The sequence below is a fragment of the Cyclopterus lumpus genome, chromosome 9, assembly GCF_009769545.1.
Source record: "Cyclopterus lumpus isolate fCycLum1 chromosome 9, fCycLum1.pri, whole genome shotgun sequence".
NCBI classification, from domain to species: domain Eukaryota; kingdom Metazoa; phylum Chordata; class Actinopteri; order Perciformes; family Cyclopteridae; genus Cyclopterus; species Cyclopterus lumpus.
The window spans coordinates 20076816-20094472 of NC_046974.1; the positions used below are offsets into that span (position 1 = coordinate 20076816).

At 43.1% G+C, this 17657-nt stretch overlaps 2 protein-coding genes across 3 annotated transcripts; both read left to right on the plus strand.

The window, feature by feature from the left end:
• Positions 1-336: 336 nt before the first annotated feature.
• On the plus strand, positions 337-13510 carry cbwd (COBW domain containing). 2 transcript variants are annotated; one of them, XM_034541784.1, is made up of 16 exons: positions 337-511; positions 837-972; positions 1100-1186; positions 1936-2032; positions 2356-2447; positions 4788-4847; positions 5243-5280; positions 6433-6479; positions 7170-7256; positions 7461-7505; positions 8171-8227; positions 10141-10192; positions 12073-12141; positions 12226-12291; positions 12432-12558; positions 12903-13510. In XM_034541784.1, the coding sequence occupies exons 2-16, from the start codon at positions 858-860 to the stop codon at positions 12974-12976; spliced, it is 1113 nt and encodes a 370-aa protein (XP_034397675.1). In that variant the 5' UTR covers positions 337-511; positions 837-857; the 3' UTR covers positions 12977-13510. The 2 variants fall into 2 exon arrangements, with proteins under 2 accessions (XP_034397675.1, XP_034397677.1); XM_034541786.1 differs by lacking the exon at positions 12073-12141.
• Positions 13511-15304: 1794 nt separating this feature from the next.
• foxd5 (forkhead box D5) lies at positions 15305-16372 on the plus strand. Its single transcript, XM_034541681.1, has one exon. It carries the CDS (start codon positions 15305-15307, stop codon positions 16370-16372), a length of 1068 nt encoding a protein of 355 aa, XP_034397572.1.
• The last annotated feature ends 1285 nt before the right edge of the window (positions 16373-17657 follow it).

Genomic DNA, 17657 nt, shown 5'->3' on the forward strand with positions numbered 1-17657 from the left:
AGACATTGTGTTTATAGTTTAAATTGCACGTTATTGTACTGTGACACAATCATATTACTATAACATCCAATATCCTTAAAATGTTGCATGATTACTATATGTTGTCTGGCAGCCTAGTCCCCTCATTTACACCGTAAACAGGTTTCTCTCGCCCTCTTGTGGTTGACACTTGTCACCACACCCCATTAGTCTGCCCTGAGAAACTGCAGCTAGAACGGAAACAAAAAAATGTAGAAACAAAGAAATGTACGTATTTATTGTCAAAAAATGTTGTAATCCTTCTTAATCTCTTCCTCGGTTGACCCACAATATTATGCGTAACCCTCTTCCGGTCCTGGAGACTTTCTGTTCTGACCGACGTGAACGAAAGCGGAACTATTATCGCCGAGTCCGAATTTGAACGGAGCCTCTTCGGTGTCGCACGCTGTCAAAACAGAAATCAGCACCAGTGCAGAAGATATCACATTTGGTGGAAACTTTAAATAACTGCATCCACAGGAGGAACTTTAAGGTAATTCCCGCATAGCCTCCGCTGTCGTCGGGTTGTCTCGCCGTCGTGGCGCAGTGAGCGACGCCAGGAGGAGATTACGTCCATGTTGGCTGCGCTCGCTCCGTGAACTCTCCTCTCTACTACGATACCGAGGCGAGAGGCTGGCGGTTGTTTCAGCGTCTTCCGTGTTGTTTAGGATTCTCATCTTTATGACAAATAATTCATCCGACTAAGTATCTAAAACATATGTGTGTGTGTGATGCTTTTGTTTTCCTCTCCCTTGTTGTGTCTAATCCCACTCGTGCGTGGATGTACTAAACTGTACTAAACTGTGCTGTTTCCTCAGGTCCAGCTGGTTATTTCTGGTATGGATGGCACTGTGATGGAGGAGGAAGATGACTGCCCGGAGCTGGTGCCCATCGACACCCCGCCCGGCCCTCCTGCAGAGCAGATACCTGTCACCATCATCACGGGCTACCTCGGTGAGAGACTCGCGGCTTTAACGAGGAGATTATAGACACGTGTCTCGTCACAACCAAGAGCTGCTGTTGTTGTTGTTCAGCTTTATGCTTCCTTATCATTTCTGTGTGTTTATCTGTTTCATTGTAGGTGCTGGAAAGACTACACTCCTGAACTATATCTTAACAGAACAACACAGCAAGCGGATTGCTGTCATCCTCAATGAATTTGGAGAGGGTATGTATAATATAATAGTAACAAATTAAAGTAAAAGTATAGTATAATAATGTCCTTCAGATTAATCCAAATCAGTAGTATTGATTGTGTTTGTTCATCTCAAATTGGGTATTATAAACTTGATGCAAGGCTGATGATTGTTGTGTCACTCCCTCAACTTTCCACAAGAGAGCAGCATAGAAGCAACTTTGCCTGCAACTGAAAGAAGCTCTTAAATGTTATTCACCTCAACTTCCACACCCATGCTTTCATATGTAGTGAAATATTTGACTGTTGACTGCTACTAGTTACATTACTTTCACAGCAAATTACATTTAACAGTAAGATACCCATCAGATAATTATAGCAGTTTGTCGTTGTAGAATCACAGGATCGTAATCCCACAATGCTTCAGGAACTCAAATGTCCTGTTCGATAGTCCTCCTGCATTGATGTCACATTAAAAGTACATGTATTGTGAAATATCACAGTTGAAGCCCCTGAAATGATAAAAGTAATTTATTGCGAAATAGTACAGTTAAATCTAATAATTTACAGTGGTGAACATGACACTTTTTCTCATATTGGTATCGAACACTGCCAGGAAACATTGAGTATATCACTGACTAGAATACTTGTGTGTGTGTGTGTGTTTTTACTATTTAGCCCGAGTTTTTAAGGCTAAACAGCAATAAGGCATCTTTGGTAGAAACGTCTATATCAGCCAAACCATTCTGTATGTTTCTCCCTTCGTCGTCCTCTGCCTGCAGGCAGCGCCCTTGAGAAGTCCCTCGCTGTAAGCCAGGCAGGCGAGCTGTATGAGGAGTGGCTGGAACTGAGGAATGGCTGCCTCTGCTGCTCTGTCAAGTATGTAGAGTAGCTGTAGTCCCGTCGGTGTTGGAGTGTTGATTAAAATAGAAATTAAAGGTTAAAATTATTGCTTTCCCTGCATTTTGAATAAGTTCAGACAGTTTCAAATCTTCAGTTAATGCCTCATTTTTTTACTTATGTGGATGAACTGCTGTGCTAATGAGGGTATAAGCACACGGTCGTCATGTGTTCTGGTTATTTTCTTGAGGTATATCGTATGTCTGGCTTCCGGTTCTTAGTTGGTGTCTTTTGTTGACATTTTGTTCAAGAGCTCTGCTTTTGGCATTTTGAATCATAGTGTCTGTTCCTTAATTCTTCAGGGACAACGGTCTCAAAGCCATCGAGAACCTGATGGAGAAGAAAGGAAAGTTTGACTACATCCTGCTGGAAACCACGGGGCTCGCTGATCCAGGTACCACACGTTCTGCACAGTTTAAATAGGAGCATTTATCTTAAATATCTCTGTATTTGATTGTTTTGTTTGTTCAAGTTCTGTCCTGGGAATGATCTAGTTCTCAAGTTATATGCCTCATGGAGTCACCAGCTGTTTCACTACGAGCACATAACACAGACATTAGACAGTCCTAATGTATTCAAGAAATGAGAGGACAATGTGACTTCTATAAGATACCAACACCCCTTCAGAGTAACAAAACCATTTTAAACAACTGAACTGCTAATACCTGGTTATATTCCACATAAAGATTGACACACTTCTAAAAACAGCTGCTATTAACAGCAGAGTGAACAGAACTAAACCCGCAACTGCCCGTGGACTGTACAAGGTTATTTACTGTCATTGTACAACAGGGTTTGAAGTTTGTAGTCCCATTTGTCTACATGACAAACAAACAACAATAACTATATTATATGTGTAGGATGAATTAAGGCGTGCACAGCCTGAGAGAGGAAGCCGCTCTGAAGTCTGTTGATACGACAGCTGACACAGCAGCAGGGTGGAAGGGCTGTGGATTTGGAGGTTATGGTCTCCCATTCTCCTCCATGTGCTGCACATCCCATCCCAGTTGGTAGTGTTTCTGTTCAGTATTATAGTGACAGTATCTGGACTGAAACCGACAGGTCTGCAAGGGAACAAACGGGCCTACATGTGTTCAAAGATGAAATATGTGTGTTTTTGAACAACCAGGAGCTGTCAGCCATGTTGTAGTTAACTAGTGAGTGTCCACTAATAATGTCACCATTCTGGACTATAAGTAAGACTTAAGATGGTCTCTGCTTCTAGTCTTTTCATGTCACTCATAATGACTTATTCCCGGCACAATATTTAGGAAGGACTTATGGATCAAGCAAAGCTTTTTTCTCTCCGTGTGTCTCAATGGTGGTTAAGCTCCTGCAGAGTTCTTTCTAAACGTCTGAAGTGAAACATTTTGTAACTCTGAGGACCACACTTGTGTTGCGGTGACAGAAGCGCCCAAAAAAACAGAGCTGTCCGTTCAGCTATCAGCTTTAAATCAGGGAATCAATAGCAGGCCGCTACCGGGCGAGCACCGTGACAGGCGGGGGCGTGTTGCTAAGGGACAGGTGTCAGGAGGTAGCAGCGTGTGCAGACACACACCACTTGGCCTCACAGACGGAACCGACGGAGCACGCTCAGACCGGGAAGGCTGTCCTCGCTCCTCCGCCGCGTCATTGGCTGAGACAGGCTCGTTATCGACCAGGACAGGTCTGTCATTGGCCTTGGCAGTGCTGTCAATCATAAGGGCTCCCCGGGGGATTCTCCTCTTCCATCCAGGAAGTGGTCGGATGAGTTGTGTGAAACATGCCACTCAAAAACTGTGTTTTCATTACGCACCCATCAAATATTTACAATGCTTTCTTATTCTCGCTTGGCAGTTTGACAAAAGTGCATTATGTGAACAAGCTGTGGCTGGCAAGGCAACATAGGGTCTTGTAATAACCGCGTTCACAGGGAGATGGAAACAAACCAAATGTACCGGCAGGAGATAAACAATTGAAAGCTTCTGATATTGGTTTTATCTGCTCCACAGAGCTCCGAAAAGAATGCAATGCTGACTTTAAAAACAAAAGCTCAAGACAGGGATGTCATTAAATACAGTTAATTTACTTTATGTTGAAATGATTACATTACTATGACATTAATCTTATTGATACTTATCAAGGAAAGAAATGTAAAAAATACGCATTTTAAATACTGTAGCTTCTCAAATTTAACGTTTGCTGCTTTTCTCTCTTTTATATGACTGTGAATTGAATATCCAGCGATTTTACATCATTTGAAGATGTTCCCTTGTGATGGGCATGTTTCACTATTTGACATGTTTTAGAAGTAAATGATACACTGAAGGCTGTTCTTCAAATTAGCCAACAACAAAAAAAATTAGTTTGCATCCATAAATAATATAAATAGTATTATAAACGTATTAGCAATATGACATAAACATTTAATATGTTGTTATTATTGTAGATTGGGTGTTTAAACAGATTTCCAACAGATGTAAAAAAAAATGTCATCAGTCTTGTAAATTGTATCGATCATCATGATGTCTAACAGCGTGTACTTAATTACTATGCGGTAACATGCCTTGGGACGGCATTGCCTGGTTTGCTTTATTATTTTGAAGGAAAATATAGTTTAATAAGTGCATTTATGGGGAACAAAAAGGAAGAAAGGCTGCCTCTATTTACATTTCATGTCTGGCATTTTGAAAAGTTTGTGTTTATGTGTTTCAGCCACGTACGATCTAACAATACAGTTAATGTTGTTTGGCAGGAGCCGTGGCCTCCATGTTCTGGGTCGATGCAGAGCTCGGCAGTGACATCTACTTGGATGGTAAGGTGTGTGTGTGTGTGTGTGTGTGTGTGTGTGTGTGTGTGTGTGTGTGTGTGTGTGTGTGTGTGTGTGTGTGTGTGTGTGTGTGTGTGTGTGTGTGTGTGTGTGTGTGTGTGTGTGTGTGTGTGTGTGTGTGTGTGTGTGTGTGTGTGTGTGTGTGTGTGTGTGTGTGTGTGTGTGTGTGTGTGTGTGTGTGTGTGTGTGTGTGTCCTCACTAAATACTCAGCTGTCCGCTCTGTTGTGACAGGCTAGCAAACCAAAAGTGAACTTCCCGTAACTCAGAGAAAAGGGCTTTAGCCAAACGGACCAAACTAAGCACCAAAAGGCAACTCGGAACAGAATGTGCACGAGTTGTGTCGCAACATTTGATACTCTGATCCCTTCGTTCATCCTAGGCATCGTCACGGTCATCGACGCCAAGCATGGACTTCAGGTATGTGCTGAGAAGATGTGCATGAAGCCTCTTAGAAAACATGTCATGTGTGTTGTTAATTAAATATATACAGTATATATGGATTTGGGACTGTTAGCCAGACATAACAAGCACCTTAAAGTTGTCGCTCTAGACTGTGTGACATTAAAAACACTTTTCGGTATTGAAAGTAATCATGGTTGCATTAAAGCATCAGCAGTGTTTCCCCTCTGAGATATAACCCCCTACATTGGGTTTATGAGATATAACCCCCTACATTGGGTTTATTGATACTTTCACTCCAAAATAAGCTGTTAAAATTGTGAGAATTTTCCCAAGTGAATAGCAGCGCACACACACACACATCCTGCCCTCCCCTCCCCATATAAAAGGAACAGGACAAGTGACACCTAGATAATGGGCTCTAATTTGAAGGTGTCATACTCAGTGAGGTGACACATTTCATGGCCTGTAGGTGCTGCTCTGTCTTCTCATTGGAGAGAGGCGAGATGAAGGAAATAATGACAGAAGGAAGGAGAGGATAACTGATAGCGAAGGAGTAATAGATATCCGAGATGTGACCATTGTAATGGGGCTGTCACATCCACTCACCTGCCTTTCCCCTCATCTGTCTGAGAGGTTTTCAAGTTGGCCTCACACCCTCTGAGAGGCCTTTGTCTCTTGGTACAGAGGTCTTTGACAAAAAAAAAAGAAGGAAAAAAAAGCATCAAGTGGCCATTCGTTTATGGCTCTTTAAAACATTTTGTCATTCGTTCCTTCAGAGATGAAGCGGTGATGATGGGCGCAGTGACAGATTAATGTCAGATTGACGCTCAGGGGTCATGATCCAGATTAACGCCTCCTGCTCTGTCTGTGGTCACATATTAAACTGTTTTTGAAGAAGCATCCCCAGTGTGAGTCACAAAACACAGGTGGAAAATGAAAAGCCATCGCCTGTGGATTCGTGTGTTGAGAAAGTCACCCACTTCACAAAGATGGAGGACAGGCCTTTTCTTTCACCAATTTATCTGTCACATTTCGTGTTGGCTGTTCCAAACATATTTTTTTCAAGAATGAGCTTATAGTTTTAGCCTCAGATTGAGCAGTCCTCTGTTTCCTTTTAATTTTCTGGTTGCATGAGTACCTTTTGTCCACCGTCTCTGCTTTTTGTAGCAACTAACAGAGGAAAAAGCGGACGGACTCGTCAATGAAGCAGCCAGGTATGAAGCTTTTTTTCAATGATTAATTTAACAGTTTGGGAAATACACCTGTTCACCTCCTTACAGAAAGAAACCACACTGCTGCTTTCACACCTTTTCTTTAGGACATCTTAATTAGAGAGTCAAACAGAAGCTGGTAGGCGGGTTTGGACAGAGCCAGGCTAGCTGTCTCCCCCTGTTTCCAGTCTTTGTGCTAAGCTAAGCTAACAGGCTGCTGGTGGTAGCCTGAGCCCGAGTGTGGTGTTTCCCATAATGCCAAGCGGTTCATATGAGACTAAAGCAATGCTCATAACAGGTTGTCCGTCTGTCTGTCTGTCTATCTGTCTGTCCGTCTGTCCCCAGGTCTATCTGTCTGTCACCAGGTCTGTCTGTCTGTCCCCAGGTCTCTCTCTGTTTGTCTCTTCCAGCAGCTGTGTGGTGGTGTTGTTGTTGAACAAATACGCTGATGAAGAAAGACCAGTTGCATGACCCTTTGCATTCTCTGTCTTTGTTTGTGTTTTCACCTCCAAACTAAATGGCGCTCAGCTCCCATTTTAGTCTGGAATGCGCCGCCCACCGTTACCCACGGAAACTCACACACTCACAAGTTATCACGATGGCGGCTTGTTCATTTATTTTATTTTTTTACGGGATCTTAAAGAAATTAAGATTGCACAGGAGTTCTATAGACCGTATTTAATGTCTTTTTAGGCAGATTGCCGTCGCTGACCTGACCATAATCAACAAGACAGACCTGGTGAATGAAGAGGAACTCGGTCAAATCCGAGAGGCGGTCAGGTCAGCTTCACACACTTTCACTGCTTCACATCTCTTTCTAGTACAGTAGTATTCTGCAGTTCTATCCATGCTCTTGTGTTTGAGCACATTTGTCCTCCTTTTATTACGGCGAGAAGAACAAAGGTTTAAGGGGATAGTGGAGAAGGAACAAGGCCCAATTTGTCCATTATCTAAGTGGTAAACTTGTTTTCCCTTTCACTTCAGGTCTGTAAATGGTCTTGTCAAGATTCTAGAATGCCAGAGGTCAAAGTAAGTTTCCCCCCACCAAAAATATATTTATTTTGTAGTGTGTGTATGTAACTTTGTACCAGGTTCCCTGCTTTGTTTGAACTCCACTTGCTGCTCCTGCTCAGATCTTTATATCAAAGATTAAGCCGTTCAGGGGTGACATTGCTCAAGAGAACCCCCACACACACACACACACACATACACACACACACACACACACACACGTTCACATAAACAAACTGCTGCACCCTGAATAAACACCGAACCTTCAACGGTGTCCAGTTACCCACAAGTCTTTGCTCTCTGACCCTGGGTCTTCAAGTTGGGGTGGTTGTGTGGGTGTGTGTGTGTGTGTGTGTGTGTGTGTGTGTGTGTGTGAGAATGCGCGCATGTGCAGTTATGTGTGTGTGTGTCTATACGCGCCCTCTGTGTTAGCATGTTGTGTGTTGTCGGGGCCCAAGTAGCATCTGGCTAACACAAGCCGTGTGTTTCAAAGGTTTGGGTGTGTGTCAGATCTGCTCCTGCCACCCCACAGAGTTCAGACCAGGGTGAACAGATGAAAGACGGCGTGCAGTGAGGGGTTAATCGGAAAAACATTCCCACAACTTTTTGCGCTTGAGTCGGTTCAATCGTTTACCCTGCATGTTAGTTTTAGCCAATTTATAATCTGTGATCTTCTTCCACAGGGTGAATCTCTCCGAAGTGCTGGATCTGCATTCCTTCGACAGTAAGGACGGAGCCAAGTGAGTTGGTTTTGTCCCCTTTAAGGTTCATGTACACAGAATATATTAATTACAGAATAAAATACTCTATTTAACGGCAAAGAACTTTAATTCCAAAAGCCAAATACTAATATTTGCATCATCAGCTGATATTTGACATCCTTGAAACTGTCCTAAAAACTGCCCGTGCTTTCTGACAGACAAGTGACGTAGCGATGACAGTGTTACTAAATTACATATAAAGAAATGACCAGATATTTCTTTTTCAAAAAAAAGTATTGTCCAATCTCAAGAAAATAACGCAAGTAGTTGTCACTTTGCTCATTACTGTATGTTTGGGGCGGATACTAATGTCGAATTACAAATGTTTTTTTATAGATTTATGATACGATGCGCTCTTCTATGAAGAAGGAGAAAGAAATTTGAGTTTTCACAGCTGAAAAGTGACGCTTTTTTCAAATTGCCTTGAGCATGTCTTTGGCATTTATTCATTGTATTTTCTCATCGGTTGGCGTGCACGCCGATACCAACGTGCCCGCTGACAATATAGTGCCCATCGTGTTCTATTTGAAAACTTGCAGTGAAAGATTAAGACTGGTTGGACTGCGCTGACAGCCTTTGTTGCTCGTCGGTCCGAACGGTGTTCCCAGCAGTCTTTGATACTGTTGCTCATCATGTTTCTCTCTAATTAACACACTCTTTTATTGAGCGTCCCCCTGTTACACCGCAGGGTGGTCATCATATTGTATCCCCTGCAGAATGTCATGCTCATGAATAGAGTCAGTGTGCATCCTTTCATGTGAATGAAACAGGCCGCGGTGTTAAAGCTCTCTTACATGCCCTCGGTCAGTGTCTCTGAGACCAGCTGCGGAGGATTAGAGCCGTGTGTGTCCACTGGCTCCCGAGGAGTCCCCCTTGTCCCAACAGATAGCTCCTTTCCCCCTGCCTTTGAGAGTCCAAGCCCCTCCTCCCCTCCATCCCATGCTGGCTGTTTGAAGCGGCCCCCCGCCGCTCCGCCTGTGTGGTACTAACAGCACACAGAGCTCAAGCTGCTGGACGCTGCATTTAGCCTCCTTGTGAGGTCAGGGAGAAGGGGGAGGATGAGGAGGTCCGACGGGGAGAACAAGGGCCAGAGTTTGTTTGGGGGTGGTGGTCGGTGTTTTGTAGGATTTAATTGCTGTTTCTAAAGTTTTCAGAGCTGTGTCATTAGGCACTGATACAGCATGCAGTGTATTATACTGTGAGACGGGACACAAAAGCCTAAACTGTAGAGCAGCAGAGAACGACCTCTTGGTTTGTGAGCCCTAAGAATGGATGTGATTCTCAGCACTGGTTTCTGCATGTGTGTGTGTGTGTGTGTGTATGCTGCGTGTGTGTGTGTGTGTATGCTGCGTGTGTGTGTGTGTGTATGCTGCGTGCGTGTATGTGCCGCATCCTGAAAAAGTAGAAATAAAGTCGTAAAGGAGAACTCGTGGAACCACAACCTAAGAGTTGTCTAAAACCATAAAAGGTAACTAAGTCCAAAAACAATAACCTAATGAGCCAAACTACTCCAGCATATCAGCAGCCAGAAGAGAGAGCACACAGTCTCTGCAGCCATATTTAAATACTACTACTACTAATAATAAGAATATAAGACACATTGTAATTATTCTGTCAACCTTTCTATTGACAAAGGGTGTAAATGCAGTTCTAAAAATATTTTTTTTTTTTAAATGCCATAAAATCCCAAGATGCAACAGCAGCCATGTAGTTCAGCTTAGGGATGGATACATCTGTGAAATCATTAAAAAATATATATATACAATGACTGAATTTAGTTAAGTAGTGAGTGCAGCATGGTTATCTTTTGAGCCCTTTTTAAGTGGAAATCACACTGTATGTACCTGGACAAATATGTGATATGCTGTTTATCGTTCCTCTCCTCTGAAAAGTCTCGCTGAGAAGCTCCAGCTGGTGAAAGACACAAGGCCACATCTTGACAAGGTATTGTTTGTGTGCTCCGAACGCCGTCCAGTTGATTCTTTCATTCATTCACTGCCGATACAGTACTTCATGCATCTCTTGTGGTTTTCCTTGTTGTGTTTGCTAATTTATTTCAACACGTCATTTCCTACAGGATAAAGGGAATGCATTCTCCTGAGGCTAACATTGTGCCTTGCATTCCCCCAGGCTGTGACACTGGAGTGAAAACTCCCTCCCTGCTTTGGTTTTTGTTTGGTGATCGACTTGAGGCTTTTGATGTTTCCTTGTCACCCAGTCTCGGTTCCTACGCAGCATCATAGACATTCAGTAGACACTGGGTTGGCTAGACTGACTAGAGTCTTTGCTCCGTGTTATGGCTTTGCAGTCGTTTGAAACAAATCCAGATGTCATCCGAAGTCATACACAGACCACGTTTCATCGTTCAGATATGAAGGGGGAAACCTCTGGTGTATCAATTTAAAGGCGCAATGTGTCTCCAATATCCAAGAAACAGTTAAATCCAGCTCTTTTCAGTGAAGATGTAAATTATGAAAATATATTTACCCCAGGATTAGTCCCATGCCATTTGTCTTGATGCTTTCATCAGACCGAATGACTCCTCGCAGCAATTAGGCCTCATCTCGTGCTTTAAACCCACGACCTTTTATCACAGGATGAGGAGAGATGAGGGTTGTTTGTGTGGGTAAATAACGGCATTGTTGTCTGTTTTCTCCAAGTTCCCTTTCCCGCATGAAGCTCAATCGTCCCTCCAGACCCTCCCCCCCCCTCCCCCTCCTCTTCCCCGCGTTGCTCTTTTCATGTAAATGAGAATGCTGCTTTTCTGTTGTTATACCAAATGACAAGGAAGTGTGTAACCTTAACACTCCAACACAAAACCCCCAAATATCTACAAAGTGCCCTTTTAATGCTGTGTGTGTGTGTGTGTGTGTGTGTGTGTGTGTGTGTGTGTGTGTGTGTGTGTGTGTGTGTGTGTGTGTGTGTGTGTGTGTGTGTGTGTGTGTGTGTGTGTGTGTGTGTGTGTGTGTGTGTGTGTGTGTGTGTGTGTGTGTGTGTGTGTGTGTGTGTGTGTGTGTGTGTGTGTGTGTGTGTGTGTGTGTGTGTGTGTGTGTGTGTGTGTGTGTGCGCGCGTATAAAGAGAGGTTTCAGGTGCCGAGGAGTTGTGGTTTTTGACACGCTCATTGACAAAGTCATCAGCCGGGGCGTAAAAACACTCCTTTTGTTTAACGTTCATAATGACTTTGCAGGTTTCAGTGAAAAAAAATATTTAGAAAAGGTTTTATCAGTGAAAAGTGACTTTTAAATAACAGTCTGAATATATATATATATATATATATATATATATATATATATATCAAAAACATAAAAGCATTGATGGAAAGCACACTTATACAAGTATTGTATAAGTGTTGTAGAGGTATTTATAATTCTATATACCTCAACATATTGTGCTGCATATGATCAGAACATGTGCATTGTAATAAATTACCAAACAGTATAGAAAGTTGTCGAAATTTGCCTTGGCCATATTAAAATGCTGCTTGAACATTACTGGATCATGAATTAAAATATACATAAATGCCTACAGATGATGCATATACCCTTTAAATTGAGCTATTTGGCTTAATGGGTACTTTTACTGTTTACTGATAAACTTACAAGTACTTTGTGCTGATAATACTTATGTGCTTTGTTGGTGCTGTAAGATCGGCTTTCCCCTCACCATCCTATTTCACACAAAGTTTTACATATTTGTTAAGAATTGTGGAACTTACTACAATTCTGGTCAACAATTGCGTCAATTCTTCTCAAAACCACAACATGTCTAAATGGTTGTAAGTACAGTGATGGCAGTTTGGCCTTGTATTTAATGTCATCCTCAGAGTATTTTAACTGTGACATTTGAAGTGGCTGGCGATCTCTCTGAGGATGCTCTGAATGTTTTCATCCAGGTTGGTGTCCCCTTCGCCATTACTAATTAGCTCAGACACAATACAGTCCTTTGTAAAGTAAACACCCATTTTGCACTGTTTCAGGAGCTCCTGTGGGAGAAGATGTTCAAAAACAAAGAGGGGCAACCCATGACTGTCATTCGGTTAAAGGTACGGTAAGGCACAATAGTCCCCCGAGTGGCAGCAGTGATCAATAACTGCCACTTTATTATCTGTATTAATCAGTTCCAGCCGCTTCATTCAGACTCGGTTAATGTGTCATTCGTCACTTGTGACTTGTTTGTTTTCAGGGCATAGTATCCTTTGCAGGTAAAGCCCACCAAGTGATGCTGCAGGGGGTTCACGAGCTGTATGACCTGAATGAGACTCCACAGCTTTGGGAGGAGAACCCGCGGATCAACCGGCTGGTCTTTATAGGTGAAGACACGCACACTTCATTCACATATGTGTCTTTACACACACCACTGCAAAGGCAGCCACTTCATTCAATTGCATTAAATGTATCTAGTATTCCAAAAAAAAAATACATGAATTGACAAAATTACCGTTTAGTAGCTTTCTGATTTCTAGAACACATTTCCATAAGTTCTTGGCGGTAAACCTGCTTAAAATTTTAATGTATTTGTACCTTATTACATCATTCACATTTTTAGGAAATCGTAGTTGCAGACCTGTATAATGCTCGAGAGATGTCCACTATGCTACGTAACACTTCTACGTGCCGTCTCACTGCTCACGCTTGTCTCTACTCGGTCCTGCAGGGAGGAACCTGGACAAGAACATTCTGCAGGAACAGTTCATCTCTACAGTGCTGGAAGGAGCACAGGGAAACTAGCCACAAACTTTCCTTCCCCTTTGCATTGAAACCTGATGATTCTGGGGCAAAAGGTCGTGGCTTTTGGCCGTCCATAAACCTGGCAGCGTGTCTCAGACAGTTTCCTCCTTTCCTCAGTGGACGGTTACGGTTACAGTCATGATCCATACAGTAGTTTTCACATTGTGATAATCCAGCATACCTGCTTTAAAAGCTACAGCATATCAAAAGGTGTTTATGTGGCTGTAGTGTCTGAGCTAAATGCTTTGTGTCACCCCTGGAAACCTATTTTGATCGTGGACTTTAAAATGTGTACACACACACACACAAAGATGCAAGGAATTATTATAATTTTTTTCTCAGAAAGATGGCTTTGTAAAATCTGCCATTATTTATTTTTCAGGTCGGGAGCCCCAGTAGTGTTAGAAGTTGCAAAGTGACGCACATAATGTATCAAGTGTGGTACAAGACTGTACTTTGTAAACAATTTCCTGGCTTTTAACTTCCTGTATTTTTAAAATTATTCAAAATAAACTTATTTTTTCCTGAACAAGTTCTGCGACTGCTCTGATATGCCTCAACCAAATACATGTTTTTTGTAAAAAGATTAGTAAAAATGGCTAGTTCTATCTGACAACGGCAGGTCATTAACATAACAACAGACAAAAGTAGCTTTGTGTTAAAGTGGTAAGTTCACCATGATACTCAACAAAGTGGGGAAAATGACTAAAGAGCATTAACATCTTAGCTTTTATTTTTATGAAACTCATACAAGGATGTTTTTTTCAAATTTCTGCATTTAGTCGGTAGGAAATGGTTTTAATAAAGAGTGTTTGTTTCACAGGTGTGAGGACTCAAATATTGCAAGTAAAGTAATGTGTTCCTAGAAATGAAACGTATAATTGGCTCTAATTCATTAATATTGTGTTAGTGCCATGCAAACCTGTTTTATTGTGTCTATGGATGCATTAAACATGTTGCAGCTTTCCACTACAGTGAAACTGTTGTTGTTATGTTTAACCTTACATTCAAACTAGCTTTAGGTGTTGCCAATTGAGTTTGAATGGTTTTCTTTAAATTAGCGTTTTTAATGATCTGCCGGTTTGTCATCTATTTTGCCTTAATGGCTTCACAGCACAGACATTTTCACTGCATTTAAGACTAAATGTTGAATTGCAGCGTCAATAAAGTCGCAATACTTGACGTATTGCCGCCATTCTGTTGTCAGGTATTTGTTACTCCTTTATTGGTCCAGTCCTGTGAGAACCATCTCCCTCACACACAGTAGTAGGCCCAGTGAGGTGAGGAAATAGGTGGAGTTTTCCCAACGTGGTCATTTGCAATGGAGATGGTTTAGCAGCACGGTTTTTAGCACATATCCGCTGTAAGACCGGTTTGCTTTGAGGATTGCTCTGCGTATTCATCCCGGTCGTAAAGCCGAGCTGAGCCCTGTAGCCCAGAGCGCACCGTTCAGCTGAGCCGTTTCCTACTCGATTCTGATGCTGATGGCCTCGTTAAGGCGACTATTGCCTCTTTTCTCTGCTGGCTGCGGGGAGCCATGCCACGGCCATTTTCATGGTCACACCACCTGCGGGCATCCAGAGGTGGCAAACTAAACGAACCCGCGGGGGTTCCGAGAGGGGGAACACTTGGTTTCTTAGCACTGGCAAGGCGTGGTGTTAAAACTCCCGAGAACACCCCACCTCCGACTGTGCTGCTCTATGTTCTGTAATATCAGATGATTCAAATACCAGGAGTCAACTTTAACCTCATCACATGCATCTAATTCGGTGGCATGTGTGCATGTCAGACACATAACAATGGCTCACACCAACCACGGTGAATGTATACTGAGTGGGCTGCAGGAGTGCAACAAGTCATGAGCACTGGAGTGATCGATACTAATCGCGGCATGTTTTTAAAACAAATATTTTGTACATATTGTTTTTATTTTATGTAAGTTTTTTGTTGCCGTTTAACCCATATAGCGAAATACTTTGCAACAATTTGAGCTCCCTTTGCATGAGCAGGCCGTGCGCACTTCAAGGCTCCCCGAGTACCCCCCACATCCCCCATCTGTGTGCTTGCCTCCTCTGGCTCCCCGCGGCGAGGGACCACTCTGATAGGTCCAGAGGGTTAATGGGACTGGCCTGCAGGACAGTGGTCTCCCTGCATATAAAGCCTCAGCCCTCCTTCCCACGGCAAATCGGTACACTAGGTTTAAGAACCAGACGGCTGATGCGCTTTTACGCATGAGAAACCTCTTGGCTTTTACGCACGGCGAACTATTAATGCATATTTGGCACAGCTGAGTTTTTAACGCGTTTTTTAAACATTCTGCGTGAGACCATGACTCTTTCCAGTGAGTTTGAAGCTTCACAACACGCCGCGTTGCCTTTAGAAGAGGATGAGATTGACATAGTGGGGGAGGAAGAGCCTGGCCACGGGCGCTTGTATCGAAATGAGTGCTCTCCAGACCCCGGGTCCTCGGCAGAATCCGGTGCTGAATTTGACTCTTCAGAGCCAGACTCCTCGGGGGAGAGCGAGAACAGTTTCTGCGCAGACGCACCGCCGTCCAGGAAAGCCCAGAGCAGCTCGGTAAAGCCTCCCTACTCGTACATCGCCCTCATCACCATGGCCATCCTGCAGAGCCCGGTGAAGAAGCTGACGCTGAGTGGCATCTGTGACTTCATCAGCAACAAGTTCCCCTACTACAGGGACAAGTTCCCCGCGTGGCAGAACTCCATCAGGCACAACCTCTCCCTCAACGACTGTTTCATCAAGATCCCGAGGGAGCCTGGGAACCCGGGCAAAGGTAACTACTGGTCCCTGGACCCCGCCTCAGAGGACATGTTCGACAACGGCAGCTTCCTGCGGCGAAGGAAGCGCTTCAAGAGAAACCAGCCCGAGTTTGGCAAAGACGGACTTGTGTTTTATTCCAACTTGAACTGCTACCGGGCGTACGGGCAACCATACTGCGTGCAGGGCCAGGTAAGCCCCCCGGCCGCTGCTCCTATCCGGTACATGCCTCTGCAGGAGGGCATCATGATGCCCCCCTCCTCTTATCACGTCCTGCCACAAACTTTGAACAGTCTCGGGAAATGCAGTGGGCCTAAAGACTTCAGAGCGCAGCTTTGCGCAGCAGAACCCGCTGAGCCAAAGCCTGGCCCGCAGGCAAAGTGCTCCTTCAGCATTGACAGCATCATGAGCAAGCCCTCCCCCATCGGCCCAGCGAACACAAACCCACAGCAGAGCCCTCGCGGCGCTCTCGGGTACGCTCATCTCACGGCGGGCCGCGCTGCCTGTTTGGTTCCGACGCTCCTGCAGGCTCCCAGGACCCCGTTCTGCCCTTCTGCCATGCTGCGCGCGGCTCCTTTAAGAAGCGAACATCTCAGACTCTCCTACCATCACTGTTGAAGCCTTCACAGTGTCTGTGTGTCGGATGCTGTGAAGACACGTCGGTGTGGCCCATTTCTTAAAGAAATGTTTTAATTGCATGATATTTATGTGCGTTGACATTCAAAGTTATGTCTTTTAAAGGAATCCGTGTAAATAAGAAGAGTGGTAATATATATTTGTGAGACTTGTTGCAGTTTAAACCATCGTTGTGTTTTTGTTAGTAATTGACGTGTCAAAAATAAATGTCTGAACAATATGTGATGTTCCAAGCTCTTTATTCGGCTATTTATACATTTTTTTAAAAGTTTTTATTTTTAAGGTAGTCATTTACAGTTTGTACATATCTGTTTGGGATCAGGGCGCAGTGGGAATATTATTATATTAACAGCCTACTAGAAAAAAAAAACTGATATTCTCAGTCTACATTATGAAGTCAAAAACATATTACGATTGTGTTATCTAGATAATGCATCAGGGGTCAGTTTAGAAAAGTTTAATTTTGTTTACCAAAGTCATATTATGACACCATTATTAAAGGTAAACAACATGCCAACATCCTCCTAGTCAAGTCCACTCACGTCCACTCATGTCTTGGTTAATAATATTTATAAACTATTAAAGAAGTCGACCCATCCTTACCGGTTAAAACATATTTTTATAATCATTTGGTTGGACTTATGGAAACAAAAATAACTTAGAACACAATTTCTAACCTGCAGGTTAGTGAGGATGATACCAGCTCCAGTCCATGTTGCTGAAAATAAACTCACTGATCTATAATATGAGACTGTTAAAATAAATAAATAAACATTTGCATATATTACTCTTAACACATTGAAAACTCACACATTTATGAATTGGTATTGTATTTATACTTTGTATAACAACATAAATAATTAAATTAATAATAATTAAAAATCTGTTCAGTTCGATAAAGATTCTATGAAACATCATCAGCGCTCTTTTAAACGTGGAAGAAAAGTCCAGTTCTTTCTTTCCGCCACGAGGTGGCACTGTTTACCAGACATTGGAGCGGACATAACGCAGGTTTCTGCAGCCTCCTGGTGATGGCCTAACCTGCTCGTGTAACAGCAAATAAATACAATATCACTGATTCGATTCCTTTAAACTCACTTACACACAAATATCCTGCAAGAGAGCTGCGAGAACTGCAGACCCTTCACACAAATGAGCTTCCAATGAAAAAGACAAAGTTAGAGGACTTTTGCTCAGCGTTTCTGTCACTTATAAAGCCCCCATGTGTGACTCCAGTCCCGGCCTACGCCTTCATACCGGGCAGTGT